The sequence below is a fragment of the Meleagris gallopavo genome, chromosome 22, assembly GCF_000146605.3.
Source record: "Meleagris gallopavo isolate NT-WF06-2002-E0010 breed Aviagen turkey brand Nicholas breeding stock chromosome 22, Turkey_5.1, whole genome shotgun sequence".
Taxonomy (NCBI): Eukaryota; Metazoa; Chordata; class Aves; order Galliformes; family Phasianidae; genus Meleagris; species Meleagris gallopavo.
Genome location: NC_015032.2, coordinates 13,292,920 through 13,310,982, shown reverse-complemented (window position 1 = coordinate 13,310,982; position 18,063 = coordinate 13,292,920). Strand labels below are relative to the sequence as shown.

The following is an 18,063-nucleotide window of genomic DNA, read 5'->3' as shown; positions in this document are numbered from 1 at the left end:
TTTTTTGGTTTTTTTTTGTCTTCGTAATTCTGTTTTCTTGCCTTGTTTCCCTGCTGAAATAGTTCCTGGAGTGGCAGGACTGGGGATGTTGGGTGCATTCTTATTTCAATCCTGAGTTGTCTTCCGTGAAACGAAACCAAACCAAAACCTAGCAGCCCGAAGTGAATGAGCACACCTTTTCTTGAGTGGCTTTTTTTTTTTGCTGTTGTTGCTGTTCCCCTCTGGACTTCTGAACAGTACACTTCATGGATCTGTTGGAGCTCTGAATTTAATTACTTCAGTGTATTAACCCATGCATGCTAGCAGAATTGTTACATTAACTCCCCGAGCCTTGTAAAAGAACGTAAGGTGTTCGAGGACCCTCTAGTTTGGGGCTGGCTGGAAATTTATGGAATGTATTTATAATAGGTGTTTCAAGTGTATTCTGAGCTGTTATAAACGGTTCTGCTGCTCTCACTATTCTAATTCAAAGGAATGAAAGAGAGAATGTAAACTCATTGCTTGTAACCCTGCAGGAACTGCTCGCTTTGATATTTGGAGAAGGTGAAGAGAATTTCCATCATTGAGAAGGTTAGAAAGATTGGATTAAAGTTGTAAACCCTTCAGAAACATATTTTGATTTAATGTGCACTAGTTCCATTTGATCTTCAAAGACAAACTTCTGTTCTCTGGCAAATTGTTCTCTTTGCCAAGTAATTAAGAAATGTGTATTAATTATACGACGGGCTTTATGGGAGCCTATTGCACACAGTTCTTCCAATTTCATTTTGGAGATGCTTCCCCCCACTGACACACATAATTAGGTAAAATTTAGTGCGTTCCAGAAGAAATTATGTAATGCTGTTTTTTATTTAAACAGCTGGTTTTTGTGATTCTAAATATTTACGTAACAGTCACAGAACTCTGAAAATAATACAAATATAAACCTTTAATCGAGATTTCTGTGTTAGATAGCTTGAGTGTGTGTTGGTCTGCTCTTAAACATACCGAGGTAAGGTCTTTCAGCATCAGGGTCCAAGCTCTTCTTCTGTCTTATCATAATGAAATACTGATTGCTGTTACCTGCTTTGGTTTGGATTGCAGAGACATCTGAGGATGGTAAATATTGCATAGAATCACAGAACATCCCGGGTTGGAAGGGACCTGAGTGGATTGGAGTCCCACCACATGGCTCCACTCAGAGCACCCACCCTGTGTCTGAGAGCAGCACCCCAGGAACAGCTGGTGGTTGCCTATCTCTTATCTGACAAGATCTCTCCAAGGCCCTTCCACTCCCACAGGAGTCAACAACTCCTAATTTAGTACCATCTGCAAACTTGCTTAGTCTGCATTAGTCCTGTGGCTGGATTGTTTATGAAAACATTGAGGAGGACTATCCATAAAATGGAATTTTCACACTCAATCCAAAACTCATTTGTGGGAAAACTACTTGCAAGCTGCTGCTTCGGGGAAATGTAACTTACTGCTCTTCTCCTTTTGCTGCAACTAAATTCTAAAAATGTTGGCAACTACCTTTTTGCTTGATTTCAATCCAGTGTGAAGAAACTTTTGTCTGGTTTATATTTGGTGATCACTTGTGTTCTGTGCTCACATGTCAGTCTAATGTTACAGCTGCTGGGGTTGCTAACATGTGTTGTCTGTCTCATAACAAGGAGACCCTCTTTCACAACCAAACACTCAAAATTCATCAAGTTGGGGTAGGAGGAAGAACACTTCAGCAGACGAGTAATACCCGTGGTGCTCCTCAGCCTGCTGCCTTTGTCAGTGGGATGTGCCTGAAGAATGCTGTGTCAGGTTCCTCCTTGGCTCTGCACAAATCCAGTTGTCTGGAGAAGAATATAGGAATAGAGCAACTATATAGTGACAGCTCCGACAAATATTCTCCCAGATCTCAGTGGCTGTGGGGACATTTACATAACTTCTGCCCAGGTATCATGGCAGGGTCAGCGGCTCTGAGATGCTGAAGCCTGTGGACTTCCTGTTGGTGCAGGTTGTGAGTCTGGGTGCAGATGGCAGCTCTGCAGTCGTGCAGTAGCTGTGCAGAGAACCAATCCCTTGCCACCTTTTCTCAGAATCCTCACTTAAAAATAAAAATAAAGAAAAAAATCCTGGCTTAACTAAAAGCGCTGTGTGTTAACCTGTGTTTGATGTTTGGTCTCTTGTCTCTTTCCCTCAGGAGTATAAGCAGAAGCTCGCTCGGGTAACCCAGGTCCGCAAGGAGCTGAAATCTCACATCCAGAGCCTTCCAGATCTGTCACTGCTGCCCAACGTCACAGGAGGTCTGGCACCTCTGCCGTCTGCTGGTGACCTGTTTTCAACAGACTAGAACAAATGGTGTCCCCTAGTTTCCATTATTACCAGCAAAAGTAAGAAGACTGTTGACTGGAAATCCAGTCTTCCCAGATGTACAGTAGGAAAGAACTTTCAGACCCTGCTTTCAACCTCTTGGCTGCTCATGCTCACCCTCTTTCTGTGTACACTGGCTCACAAGGAGGGCAGGGTAAAGAGTGAGTTTTTGTGAGCTCTTAGGGGAGTGGGGATAGTCCGTATAAGCAATCTTCTCTCATAATTTTTCCTTACTTTTTAGTTTGTTTGCTCTTAGCACTTGTTACCCCACAAAAGTCATGAGAATCGTGTACATATATATCTGGAAAGTGTTCAAAGAAAGGCTGACTGTATAACATTTTCCTCTGTAAAACTATTGTGTTATTTCAGAACGTCTTGCCTGTTTTTGCTGGGTCTCTGAAGCTCGTATCTGAAAGCAGTAGTGGCTAGTGGGCTTTGTAGGGGTGCGTGCATGTGTGTCTGCAGGTACTGTATCATGTCAGTGAAGGACAAAGGCACCTACTGAACAATGGCACAAATACTTTAAATCTACAGTTCCTCATGCTGTTGTAGGCCTCACATAAAAAATAGTTCCTATTTGGCATGAACATAAATTGAAACTCACCACAGGCAATAAAAATAAACAGCTTTTCTTTGTGAATTAGAGAGCTTCATAATTTAAGCTCTGCTGAGCCATGCAGAACTGGATATTACCTAAACGAGAGTGGAAGTAAATTTAGTTCTAGCTGCCTTAGATTTATACTATATTTTTCCTCTTCATTATACAAAATAAACGATCACAGAAGCTTTGCTTTAACTGAGAGGCTGGAATGGTGGATTGTAACTGGTCATATCCCATTGCAGATCTGCTCTGAAGGTTGTCATGCTGAAAGCATTCTATGAATTCTCCCTGTAGCTTTAGTCAAGTTATTTGATGAACAGAAGTTAAATGTGATATAAACATTTTTTTAATCTAGAAAGTAGACCCATATACACATCCAGTATGCACATGTGCTATATCTATGCATGTAGGTATTAGAAGGATGTACTTGATTTTGTATCACAGATTGTGAGTTGATTTTATTATTTGGGGGAAAAATTAGAATACTCTTTAATTTGCTAGCTAATATTTTAGCTGCCGTGGATGTCGTTAGATTTCAGTTTGTGTGTCAGGTCTATCAAGCTGGACTCTCATCACTGAAAACCATTCCTATTTGGGAAAAAAGTCTGTTTAATAGCTCTCCCTATAGAACACCTGAATTTTCTGGAAACACTTGGTCTGACAGCGCAGGCTCTGTCACAGAGAGGCTGAAATAAGTTACCTTGATGTGCTGCGTTTGTGCCTCGCCACAGTCTTAAGCTGCAGTTAGCAAAGACATGAGAAGATACCTATAGAAATGCAAATCTCGGTCTGCATTCTCATTAATTTATTTTGTGGAGTATTCACTAGCTTATTTGCATTCAGTTAAATAACACAACGTTTTTGGTCCTTTAGTTGCTGAAAAGCTCATGTGCTTTTCTTACTGACGCTTCACTTTTTTGTGTGTTTTTTTTTGTTTTTTTTTGTAGAAAGGAAACTTTTTGCACCCATATTGCCCAGCCAAGAAATGTGCTTTCTTTTTCACTTACAGGAAATTTTACAGTGGCAGAGAATTATTTTTTCCATGAATTGGTTTGATCTTGCAACCATTTGTGGACCAAATGACACTTACATAAAGCACCCAATTCTTTCTGCTTTTGCCAAAAATTAAAAAGGAAAAAAATAAAATCAAGGGAAACAAAACGATCCACCAAAGCTCTGAATCCCAAACCAGAAGATGAATTCCTATCCTGCCTCAGCTCACGGAGTTACCCTGAGGTTGCTTTAACCAGTAATTGCTCTGACCATGGATTGAACGTGTATCCATTGTAATGGAAAACAAACGATCAAAATTGTCATAAAAAAAAAAAACGATAGAGATGTGTTGCCATCTCATGCTGTTGTTTTGGGCAGATCTCGTGTGAGAAAGTGGTATGTCTGTCTTTTTTTTTTTATTATTATTGAAATGTTTTGAGTTTTTTTTTTCCAAGCGTGCGTGTGTTTTATTTTGCTTAATTTAAATGAAGTCTCATGGGTTTTACTTTCGTTTTACTTTTTGGGCAAAAGGCATCTGGTGAACTGAGTAACATTCTCTCAAGGTTAAACAGATTTCCCCAAGGTGTGTCTCTTTTTTTTTTTTTAAATTTAAATGCTAAAATCTGTATATTAATTGTTTTAGGAATTAATTTAGACATATAGGCTGCCATTTGTGACAGCAGTATATTCTGAAATGTCTCATAGATCTATATTTTTGAATAAAGAGGGTGTCGTTGAATAGTGGTGGTTTTACTTACTTTATTCACAGTGCAGGTGCTGCTCGGACACGCTGTGGGTTTTGCTTTGGTGTTTTTACCCTCTGTATTTAAAGGGCAGAGGCTGCTGAACGGTCCCTATGGCCGAGTTGGAAGATGTGACACTATTTTGACCAGTCAAGCTGTAATCTGTGTTTTCTAACAGTACGAATGCCGACTGTTCTTAGTGCACTGCTGCAACAAAAGTAAAATGCATTCCTCAGAACTAACCCCTGATGTGATGAGCACAAGGTATTGAATACTGGCTTCCTAACTCCTTGTACTTTAATGCAGGTTATATGGAGGACAAGTAAATAATTACGTTTGGAAGTAAACAAACAGAAACCAAACCCAGAAGCTGGGAAACTGACTTTCCTGTACAAGCATCGAGAGCTGCTGCTGTTCCTGCAGGGTTTTGATGCTGTGAAATCAAAGCCTTTCTGCTTTAGAGGAGGTGGATCTTCACATCATCTTATTGTGTGTTAATTCTCTTAGAGGTTTTGGGGGGGAGCTTATGGCTTCTTCACTCCAATTAGCTGCTATTCAATAGTCTCTTTGGGCAAACTTGATAATTGTTTCATGTGCCTTGGAGAGTGTCGGCAAAGCTGCTTACAATTTTAGCAATTTACAAATCTTTCATTAAGGAGGCTATATTTAGTCTGCTTTTGTAATCGACTTGCAGGAAGTTTGATCTGCAGCTTTCTGTGAGGAGAAGGGAGTCTGAAATGATTCCTTCCAGTGGAAAGGAAAGCAGCCTTTGTATGGTGTTTGTAGGAACTAGAGAGGTTTCGGTGACCTGAAATGGGCTGAGTACTGCATGTCCTTTCTTGCCTTTGAGATTTTTCTATTTTTATTTTTATTTCTTGCAGAGCTGAAACAAATTTGTCCAAACCTATCTGCCTATTTTGCAGCTTCCTATGCAGTTAACTACTTCAGTGCATTGGGGTGTATTCCCTTCAGTCTTCCTGCTCACCAGGTATTTGTGTAACAAACTGATGTTGGCTTACACGTATGTAGGGAGTGAGAACTGGATTCTGGTAAACTAATGCTAAGGTCTGTAAGATGACAGGTTATAATTAGGGTGTTGAAGCAAGGCTGGTGTAGCTGAGCCCCACAAAACAGTCTTTGTGTGGAAACCAACTGGGGAAAGAGCATAAAGAGGCTGCTCAGCTCTGGGTTGTCTGCAATACAGCTGGAGCAGCACCTTAGCTTTTGGGCTATGAGGGATAACGTGAAATAGAGGTGGGGAAAAAAGCGATTGTCAGAAGAAATAGGAGCTGTATCTTAATGGCGAGTCTTGACCCTTGTGGGTAAAAGGGTGGTGATTAATCTTGCTATGAATGGTATGGGGGTAATTCACCAGTGTGTGTGTAGTGCCAGAAGGAAGGTGGGTGCTGCTGCCAAGTGTCTGCAGTGGGAAAATGAAGACAACAGGCTGTTCTTAGGAAATTTAAGGCTAAGCAAATGCCCTAAATACTTTTCAAGTTTGGTATGTATCAACAGGTTTTATACCTTGGGCAACTCGTTTTATAGGTCAGAGCCTGTCCAGGGCTGTAGCTTCAGAAAAAGTCAGGTCAGAGGTGGCTTCACATTCAGGGCTCTGCAAAACAAAGGAAACCAACAAAATACAAACATTGTGAAAAAATATATAGATTTGAGTCATCACATAGATGCTGTGGTGGTCTCTTGAGAGGAGTGAGGTTGGGACAAGTGTTTTCCTGTAATTTTGCTTGCCGTTAGGGAAGTGCCAGAGGTGTCAGCTGCATCTTTCCTATCTGAACTATGCTATCATTTGCAAGTTTGGAATTCACCAGATTTCCTGAGGCTAGTCGTGTTCTGGAGATTTTTGGATAAGCAAGTAAGGAAAATGAGCTATGCCCAGAAGGACAGGGAAACTAGAAGGCCTGGAGGTTCAGTTTTACTGCAATGTGAAGGTAAAGGAATTTGCATTAGCACTGAATGCATTACCTTTGTATTGCCTTAGAAAGTAAATTCTTGTCTGAGTAGCTAAGTGAAATGTAGTCATTTCTTTACAGAGAAGAAGGACAAAAATGTTCCTCTTAAAATATGGCAAATAAAGAGACTCAAATTCCAAGCTCTGTTTTCCAGGAAATACCAGCGGTCAGACAGCAGTCAGATAGGTGGTGGGAGGGCTGGGCTGGGGAGGCTTGGTCTGAGTGGCCCTGGAGATGGAGTGCAGCAGTGTGAGCTCTGCACACCTGTGGGCTGGGCTCTGTGGATGAGTGGGTCCTGATGGGGATGGGCTCCGGGCCTCCTGCAGGGGAGGGCAGTGCAGGACTGGCCTCACTCGATGCTCTGGGGGTTCTGTCACTGGTACCCTCTGTTCTTGCTGCAGGACAGTGCAGCTTCTGCTGCATGTGTTGGTGCTGCTGTTCCAGGGAGGTGGTGGGATGTCTGCTATGACTGCACAGCGAGTGACAGCCATCTACCCCCTGCAGCAGTCACAAATGGGTTGTAAGATGCTTTGTGTGCTGTCCAGAAACTGAGGGTGAAGGGTGTGCTAGCCTAGGACCCCTATGTTTTATTGTTCCTTGAGTCTGGTTTGTTTTTCTCTTGCCTGCACCATGGGTGAATGTGAAAATCCATCCATGCTCATCAGAAACGGCTTTGTTGAGACCCGACGGTCCCCCAGAACTATCAGCAGCACTCTGATTTATGGGAGGTTTTTCCTTGTCTTGGTCCATCAATAAAGCCAAGCTAAAGGTCTCCAGGACTGAAATGAGCTTACAGCCGATTCTTGGCCAGTCAGCATCTCAGCGAGCTGTGGTGTATTAATAACCACTCCTCCACGTGTGAGTGGTCTCACTTTGCTTTGGCACTTGGGCTAATGCTGCATTAAGAATTCCCCTGGGCAGTGGGTGATGTCTGTGTTTAACCATCTACAACTCAATGCTTGCAGAGCAGCAGCGCCCAGCAGGGAGGGCTGTGGCCGTGCCCATGGTGCAGTGCTGTACTCAGAGACTGCTGGGCAGCTGTGTGCAGGGCTCTGGGGCAGCTGGGAAATGCGTAGGGCAAAGCCCACAGCATGGATTTGTCTGGCACTGTGCAGGGGGCTGCAGGGTGGGTGGGGATAATGCAGAAGAAAGCGGCCCTGGGAAGAGCAGAACCCCGGAGCCGGACCATAACTGCAGCATTTGGTGTCTGCCATGTGAGCTTTGTTCCTTGTCAAAACAGCCCTGCTCCGCTGTGCTTCGGATGGATGGGAGTGACCTTCAGAAAGAGCTGTGCTAATGTTTATTTTATCAGGACCCAGCTTCGAACCAGAGGAACAGCCGGTTATTTTTAAACCAGGCATTGAGCAGCTTGAAGCCTGGCTCAGCAGAGCTGTGTGTAACAAATGCTCTTTAAAGTATGGCTGTGCATCATCTCTGGCTCTGAGCAATGCTCCTGCCAAGGGAGAGCAGCGCAGGGCTCGTGCCTGTTAACCCTCTGGGGCACTTTCGGGGCCGTGCTTTGGAGCGGCCATCCCTGAGGTTCTGTGGTGCCGGTGCTTGGGGCTGGCTGGCTGCAGGGGGAGGGCACAGACCCCATCCCATTGCCCCCCCCAAGCTGTGGTTCTTCCCAGGCTGTAGGGTGGGCACTCTTCATCTCTGTCCCATGGACCCGGTGCTGCCCCTTGGATTCAGTGCATGGAAGGTGAGAAGCCAGGAGGAGAGGGGGCAGGGAGGAGAGGGGAGGCCCTGCTGGGCCCCTCTGGCAGAAAGGATGCTCAAGAGCCAGGCATGGCTTTAAAAGTGAAAAATAGAGGTTTTATTCAGTGCTTGCATAGTTAATTCCCATCAAGGCAACGTCCCATTCCTCACTGCACCATCTCTGCGGTGACAGGAACAGTTATTAAAGCAAATAACCTGCTTTACCTATGCAGCAGGGTTCTAGGCAGTATGTATTTATAGAGCTATAAATAGATTTATGCTATATGTGTATATAGCATATAAACAGCTTCGTGCTCACAGTATACAATCTTTTCTCTACCAAATTGCATTCAGAGCATTTTAACTGGCAGGCATGAATGCTGCTGCTGCGCGATCGGTGCGGGAGAAGATTGTCTTTCTATTGTTTGCGTTAGGAAATGTGCTCTGCGTCCCAGGGGCGTGTTTAGGGCTGCGGAAATGAGTGAGGCTGCTGCTGGGCTGCTGCAGGAGGGCCCTGAGCTGGGGCTGTGTCCACCTCCACGGGGAGGGAGAGGAGGAGAAGGCGTGGCTCAGCCCCGGCACTTGTCAGTACCACGGTTATCGCTGTCCCCCAGCCCCTGAGAGCGGCAGTGATGGAGGGGGGCTGTGGTGGCGGTGGGCACTTGGAGGTGCGGGGTCCCGTGCCCTCGGTGTGCGTCAGGCTAAGGTTTGCAGTTGTTTCTCTGCAGCATTGCCCAGGGCTGGAGCAGGGTGTGGGGGCTGGGGGGGCCCTCACTTGGGCAGGGGCGCGATGATGACGTTGCGGTAGCCCTTCACTCCCGTCAGCTTGTCGCTCTCAAAGTCCACCATCAGCTTGCGCAGCCCCGCCTGGCGCGGCACGAACTCCATCCGGAACTTGGCCTCTGCCTGCGGCTCCACAGGGTCCTCACTGGGGGGATGGAGGGGTCAAGTGTGGTCCCCCCAGGTCCCCGTTCCCCTGTGCCCTGACGCCCCCAGGACCCCTATGGCGCTGCTGAGCCCTGGGGCTAGCTCAGCCCCACTCCCACCCTGTCCCAGTGGAGCTGCCGTGGGCCCCAGGACCCCCCAGCTCCCTCCCCACCACCCGGCTGTGGCTCTTACAGCTCCTCGATCCTCTGCCCCTCAGTGAGGCCGGCGCCTTCCACCACGAACGTGCAGTTGTTCAGCGGCTCTGCCAGTGGGTTCACCAGTGTGATCTCTGCCACCAGCTTCCGCTCCTGCATCGGCTCCCCTAAAATCTGTGAGCAGAAGGGATGGTTGGACCGCAGCACCGTGCCAGGACTGAGCTCCCATGGATTGGAGCATCTGAGGCCTCGCTCACCCTGATCTTGATCTCCGGGTTCTGGATGTAGACATCCCTGATGGCCACCACGCTGTCGCCACTCTCGTACTCAGTCAGCAGAGCCACCACTTTGATCATGTTGTCCTGGGTCAGGTTGGGCCCATACTGCTCATAGAGGATGCGCAAGGGCACGCTCTGTGCTGCAGGCAAAGCAGAGCAGGGTCAGTGCTGCTCCTGAGCCAGCACACAGCGTTGGGTCAGAGGAGCTGCAGGAGGGTCTGCAAGCATGCAGGTGCCTGCGGAACAAAGGCAGCATCCCCCTCCCTGGGCTTCGTGAGGTGCAAACATTGGTTGCTGCATCCCAGTGTGCAGCTGCTGATTGCATTTGTTATGGACTCCTGTAGGACAGAAAGCTTGGCTTGCATGAAAAGTTAGCTTGTTCCAGTGTATCATCTGTATGGCATTTCCAAACCCTGAAGGTTATGTAGAAAAATGATATAAATTAGAGCGGTGTTTAATTACCAGGCAGCAATGCTAATTTGTAATAACAGCAAACCAGGGTTCAGCAGTGCATTGGGCTCGGGCCAGGACAGCTCTGACTCAAATAATGTGAGGATGAGAGAGGTTGTGTCCTCTGCAGAGGGGATGCTGAGCACGTCAGCACTGCTGGGCACAGCCTGAATTCAGTGCTGCTTTTCCCACCAGCTGAGGGCTGTGGGGCCAGAGTCACTGGGAAAATCCCATGCAGCCCTTTGGGATCTGCTCATCCGCCTGCTGCCTCCACACAGGGTGTGTGAGAGCAGGAACTTCCGCCCTGCTATAAGTGCATCACCAGCCTCCTGCCTGAGCAACGTTCTTTATCCTTTAAGCAAAGATTTAAAAGCCACAGCTGTAAATCAATGTGGACAGAGCCCCGAGGAGGTACTGCTTGCTGTGGGGTGGGTCAGTGCTGCAGCCTGTGGGGGCTGTCAGAGTAGAGGCAGCTCAGGGCTGCCATGGGATGTTGTTCTGGGTTAAAGCAGGGCTGCATTTGTGCCACAGGATTGAACAGAAGTGCTGCATTCTGCCAGCCTGGAGTGCACTGAGCCAGGGACCCACGGGTGCTAGAGCAGCGTGGATGAGGACAAGAAGCACTTCTCATAGCTGGGTGCGTGCCTTGCAGCGGTCTCTGCCCATCCCACAGTACCCTGGCCCAGGTCCAGGCCAAGATTTGCACGGATATTATTGCTGCTCAAGCCATTGTGTGCACAGTGTGTGCGGTCGGTGGCTGCAGGAAGAATTTCCTCTTTGGGAAGCTGCCAGCACGAGCTGGGACCTGGCGCTGGGACAGCTCCTGGCTGCTAGTGCTGCAGCACGGCCCCCTCGCCCCGTGCCCCCTGTCGCCTTACCCATGCGGGGCTGCAGGGTGAGGTTCAGCAGGTCCTTGGAGCCGCACTGCGGGCCCACCTCGCCGTTGTAGCTGGCAGTGCGGGCGCACAGCCTCAGCCTGCACTCATGCTCCCTGTCTGTGTCGTTGCTGATGACAGCGAAGACGTCGAAGTCGGAGCCGTTGTTGGCACCCTCCGACAGCTTGATCCGCATGTGCAGCCCCTCGTCCTGCTCACCCAGCGAGCTCTTCTCGTGCTCCGCCTTGCTGAACACCTCTCGCTCCTTCTCGGACCCTGCGGTGCAGAAGAGCTCCTGTCAGCTGAGTGACGTTCCCCCTCCTCAATGCCAACCCTGCGCTCCCTCCACGGCTGCCGTACCCTCGGGATACTTGTAGGTGTGGGTGATGTCCTCGCGGCTGTCCCTGCCGACGCTCTTGGTGCTGATGTTCTTCCCCACCATTGAGGAGTGGGTGCTCTTCTTCTGCTCGCCGTCGCTCTGAACGATCCAGTACACCACGTCGGCATTGACCTCCGCGAAGACGAAGGGGATGTCGTACTGCACCTGCAGGTCGCCCTCCTTGATGGCCTTGACGGGGGCCGGCCCGCAGCAGTAAACCCCTGCAGGGAGCAGGGCCGCTGCTGTTGCCCAGGACCCGGCCATCGTGGGAGCCACGAGGACGCCCCATCTGAGGGCAAGGTATGGGGGGACCCGGCCGTGCCGCACCTTCACTCTTCTCCTGGGGCGTGGGGTCCAGCGCTTGCCACCCGTCGTATCCAGGTGCCAAGTCGGGCCGGGTCATCCAGCACTCCACCCAGCAGTGGAAGTTCCTGCAAGGGAAGCATGGTGCTGAGCAGCTCCTGCCCCGTCCAACCGTGCTGGGGATGCCGTGATCCCAGCGCTCACAGCACTCACCAGATCATGTCCCTGGAGCGCCGCTCCTCCACGCCCTCCTCGCTCAGGTAGCGGTCGATCACCAGGTTGCCGTTGGTGTCGTGGGCAGAGTTGTAGTTGGTGACCACGCGGCAGGGGACACCCAGGCAGCGCATGACTGCGGGAAGCAGGGCAGCATTGGGGCGGACACTGAGGGCATCCCGCTGGTCCCACGGTGCCACGAGGGGTGGCAACGTGCTGGGACACCGCTGGGTTTGGTAGGATGGTGGGGAACAGACACGAGAGAGACTGGGAGTGCTTTGGGGGGAGCGTGGAGGCAGCGTGCAGCAGCCTCCATTGGATCTCAGTGCCGCCTCTCGCTGCATGCAGACACCCCGGGGAGCAGCAGTTGTAATGTTCCAGAGGAGGGCTGTCAGCTCTTGTGATTTGCAGAAAATCTGCTTTAGCTCTCTGCTATTTCTCTCCTCTCTACAGAGTCTCACAGACATGAAATATATAACCACGCACGCGCTCGCGGCCCAGGGAGAAAGGCAGTGCTGCAGCGTGCCCACGTCTGTGCACTTAGCAGAGGACGGCCTTGGATTTTCCTTCTCTTTTGCCCCAAACTGACTATGATGGTGGCACTGAAATTATCTTCATCTCAGCGGATTCATTACTTCACTGCAAACTTGACCTTACCACTGCTTTTCTTCTCCTGAGCCACAAATTCAGCCCCTCCCTCCTGGCCAGGGCTGTCCTTGGCACAGCAGAGAGCTAATTGCAAAGCCAGAAAGGTTCTTTATCATTTTTTCCCTCAGTTTCCTGACAAATTGGAATAACAGAGAACTTAATTTCTCAGTGGCTGAGGTGAACTGACTGCGGCCCTCCCTGCAGTGTGTGTGGGGTGGCAGGTAGGTGGGAGGGGGAACACGGGGTCTGGGGCTGTGCTCACCGGTGCACGCCACGGCAGCGAAGACCCAGCACTGGCCGTACTTGACAGGCTGGCAGCCCAACCTCCTCCACCTCTTGAGGATGTCCACGCTGCCGATCCACGCCATTGGGCTCATCCCATCCTCATAGTGGTTGTCCCAGCGCCCCAGCAGCACCCCGTGGTCTTCGTCGTTGCAGTTGACCTGCAGGGTGACACGAGGAGATGGCACTGTGTGGCCCCTGGGTACAAAGGGACAGAGCGCACTGCCCAGGAGCAGGCTGGATGGATGCCTTCATCCAGCTTAGTCTTGTTGCCATCATCACGAGGCAGCATGGAGGGATGCAAGAGCTGCACTGGGACGCACGTGGCTGTGTTGGAGGAGCATGCTGAGTGCTTGTGCATTACAGGTGCTGCAGAGGGTTGGTCTGCAGAGCCCTGCAGCACTCACCATGGCGCTCACCACCCTGCCAATATAAACAGGGTCATTGCGATGAGAGCAGTCCAGGTTCTGATCCTGCAGGAATTTGGGGTTGATGTCCAGCATCTCGAGGCAGATGGCCAAGATCTCATCTTCAAACTGGTGTGAGAGAGAGAGAGGGGAGAAAACAGGGGTGAGGCATGCAGTCTGCGGTTAGAGAGAGCGCAGTGGCAGCACCACTTTGTCCCATTTGTGCTGCCATGATAAGGAGCTTCATCCTGCTTTCAGGAGTGGAGAGAAAGGAAATCTCGAAGGGAAAACTACCTATTTCTCCACCTGCAGGTGGGTCTGGGCTTAGGGTCTTCTGACAGTCACGGCCCTGAGCTGCCCTGCACACAGCCCTGCTGGGAGCTGGGGGACATGGCTGCACCTCTCCAGCCCCCGGGGCTCCCACACAGCGCTGGGTGCTGCAGCACAGCTCACAATGCTGCGTTATCAGCACGGCCGGTGCAGCCCTGGGGAGCTGCTATCAAGCACCACCTCTCCTGTGGCACCGATTAGAAGCGTGCAGCCCTGAGCTCCCCGTGTGCTCCCAGGTTCTGAAGGCAGCTCAGCAATGAGGTTTTCATTTGTTTGCTCTGTGGTGCTGGGTGTCCCAGGGCTGTGCTGTACTCACCTGCCCAAAGTTCCAGGGTGTGGAGGTCATGTAGTCCCGGGAGCCCATGTAGATGAGCCCCTGCTGGGACAGCACGTATTCGCGGCGCTCGTCCTCTTCCTGCAGGTACACTGCATCCTCTGCGGGGAGAGCAAGGGATGGGGCACTGGGTCAGGGCACCAGGGGCTGGGGTTGCTCCTGTCCAAAAGGTTGCTCAAGAATTTCCACCCAGTTTGACCCGAGCTGATGGGAAATCATCAGTGGGCCTCTGTTTCCCTTTTTTGTTCTTTCCTGACTTCTCTTTCACTTTCCTCCCCTTTGTTTCACACAGTGGATTTTTCCCCAGGGGTGGGAACCTCCGTGGCTGAGAAGCAAATGGTGGGAACTGGGAGTGCTCACAGACATCAGGACCTGCGCAGGGGTCATTGCTGGAAACAACACCTCTTACTGGAAAGGCTTTCAGGAACAAAACCCATACGTCCAAGGCATCAGCACTCAGCACAGCTCTGGGTGAGCAAAGCTTCCTTGCAGCCCTTATCTCCAGAGCCAGCACAAAGCATCGGGATTCAGGAAATTGGTCCCTCAGCCAAGGTCAGCATGGGGGAGCGCAGGGCTGCTCCTGGGGCAGGGGAAGGATGTGAACAAATGACTGCCAATTGCCAGCTGTAATTAACTTCCAGCAGGTCTGCATGCTGCCTCCTGCATTGTTGCATATCTGGGAGCTCCCAGGGGCCTTTCTCCCACCACGAGCTGCTGCTAGGGGACATCAGGTACTGGGTGCAGATACGAGGAGCTGTGTCCTGAGCAGAGCAGGGGGCTTGGGTCCTGCTGCAGGGATCTGTAGAGAGGGGAAAGAGCCCTGGGACCTCTCTGGTGTCGGGAAGGTGAGAGCCTCACCTGGGTGCCAGGCATTGAAGAGCAGAACGAAGTCCCCGAGGTGGAAGCTGGAGCCCTGGTACTCGGTGGAGGCCTCCAGCGTCAGGCGGTAGCGGCCCACACGGGCATTGCTGGGGGAGCAGAGAGAGACACAGAGCACAGCCCCGTCCTGCTGCTGCAACACTGCATTCCAGGTCCCCTCCTCGGGGCAGTCAGTCAAGGTGAAGTGTGACCTGGTGCCCGACGTCTCGATGGGGCAGGGCCCTGCAAGCAAGGGGACATCAGCTTTCCCCAGTGCCAGGGATCCCGTGCAGGGCTGTGCAGTGCAGGGGTGTCCCCATGCCTGCTGGGGGGGGACAGAAGCCACCCACTGGGACCCAGGAGTGGGGCCAGGCAGAAAAACCATGCAAATGCCACCAGGGCTTAGAGGCTTTGGGAAGGGGGCATGGAGCATGGAGCCCTCCACATCAGGTCTTGTTTCTGAGGGGCTTGCACACAGCCCAGGGTGAGGCTTTGCTAGGCTACCCCCCCCAGCAAGCAGCTGGGTCACAGTGCGAGTGCACAGCCCTTGGCACAGAGCCTGGAGCCCTCAGCACGGAGCTGCTCTCAGCAGGAGCTCTGCTGCATGCACACAGCCCACGGTGAGCCATGAGCTCAGCGGCTGCAGCGCTCGAGCCGAGAACAGAGTGATCCCTGCCTTCCCCCTGAGCCGTGGGGCCCCGCAGCTGAGCCCGAGTCACTTGCACGTGGCCGCCTCCAAAACTGCTCCTGGGAGCACGGATACCAGCCCCAGCCCAGCCCTGGTTGCCGGTGCTGATGGGGTTGGCTGGTGGCCATTGGGTTCCGGAGCAGCCGCAGCCAGGGCGGCACAGAAGTGAGCCACCAAGAATACTCATGAACTCATGAGAGTGACACAGATTCTCCTCTCTGCCCTTTCGGGGAGGCTGGGCTGAGCTATCCGTGTCTTTCTGGCAGCTTTGGGCTCTGCCTCCGCCTCCTCCTGCTGCAGAACCTGCTGTCCTGCCACAGCATCCCGGGGGCCTGGGCAGGGCTCTGTAAGTCCATCAGCCCTAAAAATACAGGCGCTATTTTTGCACTGAGCAGATCCCCTCTGTCCTGCAGGAGGTGGCACACGGCCTGGTGGTGGTTTCGTTGTCCCCAGGGGATAAGATCTGGCAGCTTCCCTCTCCCCTCCAGCCCCATGGGGTACAGCCTCTGGCAAGGGTGCTGGTCCAGGCTGTGCCAGCAGGGCTGTGCCTTGGCTGGAGCCACAGATCCTTGGCCCATTTTGTGCAAGCGCAGTGGCTGGAAGCCAGCCTGCAGCCTCTGACCTGCTGCACCCAGGGCTCCCATAACATGCAGCTCACAGCAAGCGCATGGTATGCAGGGAATGACTGCAGCATCACCCCAAGGAAGGGCTCAGCTTCCCAGGAAACCTTGCCCTGCATGAGCTGTGGTGCAGTTTCACTATGGGTTCTGGCCTGATTGACTCAGCAGGATACAGCATCCCTAAAATAACTCTTGCCCTAGACAGAGTTTCCTCTTTGTTTGCCTCTAGCTGCACTCAGCCTAACCCCTATGCGGGGTGTGGACACTCAGCTGGCAGTGGTGCCCGTCCCTACCCCTGCACCCTGCTGTCCATGCAGGCTCGCATGGCACAGCCAAGCAGCTCTGCAGACAGCCTCTGGCCGAAGGCCCGCTTCAGTTGCACCCTGGGAGTGCACGGATGCTGGGGGCACCCTGAGCTCAGCCCTTGGATGGGAGCTGTGGCACTCACCCGTCTCCACGTTGAAGGCAAGTTTGTCCACCCCCTCCTCGTAGCCCCGGCCCGTGAAGTTCAGGGTGATGGTGAAGGGCTGCCCGCGCCGCACCACCAGCTGCTGGCTGCCCATCTCCGCCGTCCGGTGCTCGCGGCCATTGCGCTCGCACTGCAGGTCGCACGTCTCCAGCACCAGCTCTGTGAAAGGCACTGCGTGAGGCTCTGCCCGGCAGCATCTCCCCGTGCTCACAGGGAGATCTCAGTCCCGGGGTGTGGATGTGCCCTAAGCATTGCCCTGCGTTTGGGATTTCTCCTTAATCCCAGCCTGAGTCCTTGTGGGGCTTCAGCAGTCCCCTCTGCACCAGGCAGCCCTGTGCAGGCGCTGTGCCCAGCACAGCCCTGGGTCCCAAGCATCCCCCCTGCAGAGCCCGTGCTCTGCATGTTGCCGTATCCAGCTGCAGAGCAAAGCCCAGTGCTCATTCTCTCTTTCTGGGACGCTTGGTGCCAGTTTGCTGTCTACGCCCTCCTCCAAAGCCCTCTGATATGGAACTTGGCTAAGTGCTGGGAATGCCAGAGATGTTTCTGTGCCTCAGCAGCGGGCAACTTTCCTGCATTGTGACTGCTGATAGACGGAGCAGAAACGCAGTGACAGAGGCAGCAATTGGTTCCCAGGCTGCACACAGGGCAGTGACACTGCTGGACGCAGGGCTGTGTGCTGGGAGCAGAGCTGCAGCCCCAGCGCTGTGCCACAGCAACACGACGTTGCTCAGCATCATTCAGGGCCGCTGACCCCTGAGTGCTGTGCAGGCAGACAGAGAGGAGCTGCCAAAGTAAATGAGAGCATTTAACGCTGGAGAGCACACAGCAAGCTCAGCAGCAGCCGGGCCATGGGGTGGCTGGGGCCGGCCTCGCTCAGCTCTCCCCAGCTGTGCCTTCCTGCAGCGGTGATCTCAGAGCCGTCCCTGGGCAGCGCTGGATGGAAAGAGCTGACCTAAAGTGCTGTGTTTCCAGAGCAGAACAGAACCCCACGCCGGATCACTTGGGCGCAGTCTGCTGCAGCACAGCGTGCGGGTGCGGAGCTGAAGGCCCATGCGGGGCCCTGCAGTGGGGACAGAGCGCAGGGAGGGCTTCGTCCTTGTCACCTCCCCCTCTGTGAGCAGGAGCACCGCTCCGTGCTGCCATGGCACGCACGCTGTGTGAGCAAGAACCTCACTGACACTGTGCCGAAGGAGAAACTGCAAACTGCATTCGGGACACAGCAAACAAGTGTGCAGAGCCGCAGCTGCTCCTCTTCCCGGCCACCCCGGCTCATCCCCGCGGGTTTTAGCACAAAGCACAAAGCGGAGCCCTGCACAATGGCAGCGGTTCTCCCCCGACCGTTCAGAAGGCGGTGTGACAGCCCGCAGCGCAGCGCGGTCCCCGGGAGCTCCGGGACAGGTGCGGGCTGTCCGCGCCCCGCACGGGGCTCCCAAAACCCCTTCAGAGGAGGACTCCCGTCCGGCACAGCGGCTCTGCAGCAGGACCGCCTCCTCCGACCG

At 52.3% G+C, this 18,063-nt stretch overlaps 1 protein-coding gene and 1 long non-coding RNA gene across 2 annotated transcripts; one reads left to right on the top strand and one right to left on the bottom strand.

Annotated features, from left to right (window-relative positions):
• Positions 1 to 14: 14 nt before the first annotated feature.
• Positions 15 to 4,679, top strand: LOC104914085. The gene is made up of 2 exons (XR_795818.3): positions 15 to 570; positions 2,177 to 4,679. It is a non-coding gene; the product is annotated as an uncharacterized LOC104914085 (long non-coding RNA).
• A 3,760-nt stretch (positions 4,680 to 8,439) lies between these two features.
• Positions 8,440 to 16,746, bottom strand: TGM2 (transglutaminase 2). Its single transcript, XM_031556574.1, has 12 exons — positions 16,544 to 16,746; positions 14,788 to 15,030; positions 13,912 to 14,030; positions 13,266 to 13,394; positions 12,839 to 13,019; positions 11,929 to 12,064; positions 11,740 to 11,843; positions 11,394 to 11,633; positions 11,037 to 11,309; positions 9,688 to 9,848; positions 9,468 to 9,604; positions 8,440 to 9,276 (listed from the first exon to the last, which is right to left on the bottom strand). Exons 1-12 carry the CDS (start codon positions 16,656 to 16,658, stop codon positions 9,120 to 9,122), a joined length of 1,995 nt encoding a protein of 664 aa, XP_031412434.1. The 5' UTR covers positions 16,659 to 16,746; the 3' UTR covers positions 8,440 to 9,119.
• Between the last annotated feature and the right edge of the window lie 1,317 nt (positions 16,747 to 18,063).

Bases quoted from the DNA above. Each gene is read 5' to 3' on its own strand.
- TGM2 (XM_031556574.1), bottom strand. From the start codon at position 16,658: ATGGGCAGCCAGCAGCTGGTGGTGCGGCGCGGGCAGCCCTTCACCATC. The intron at 14,031-14,787 runs GTGAGGCTCTCA...CTCTCCCCGCAG, and splicing joins CTTCAATGCCTGGCACCCAG to AGGATGCAGTGTACCTGCAG. The intron at 11,310-11,393 runs GTACGGCAGCCG...TCTGCACCGCAG, and splicing joins CACCTACAAGTATCCCGAGG to GGTCCGAGAAGGAGCGAGAG.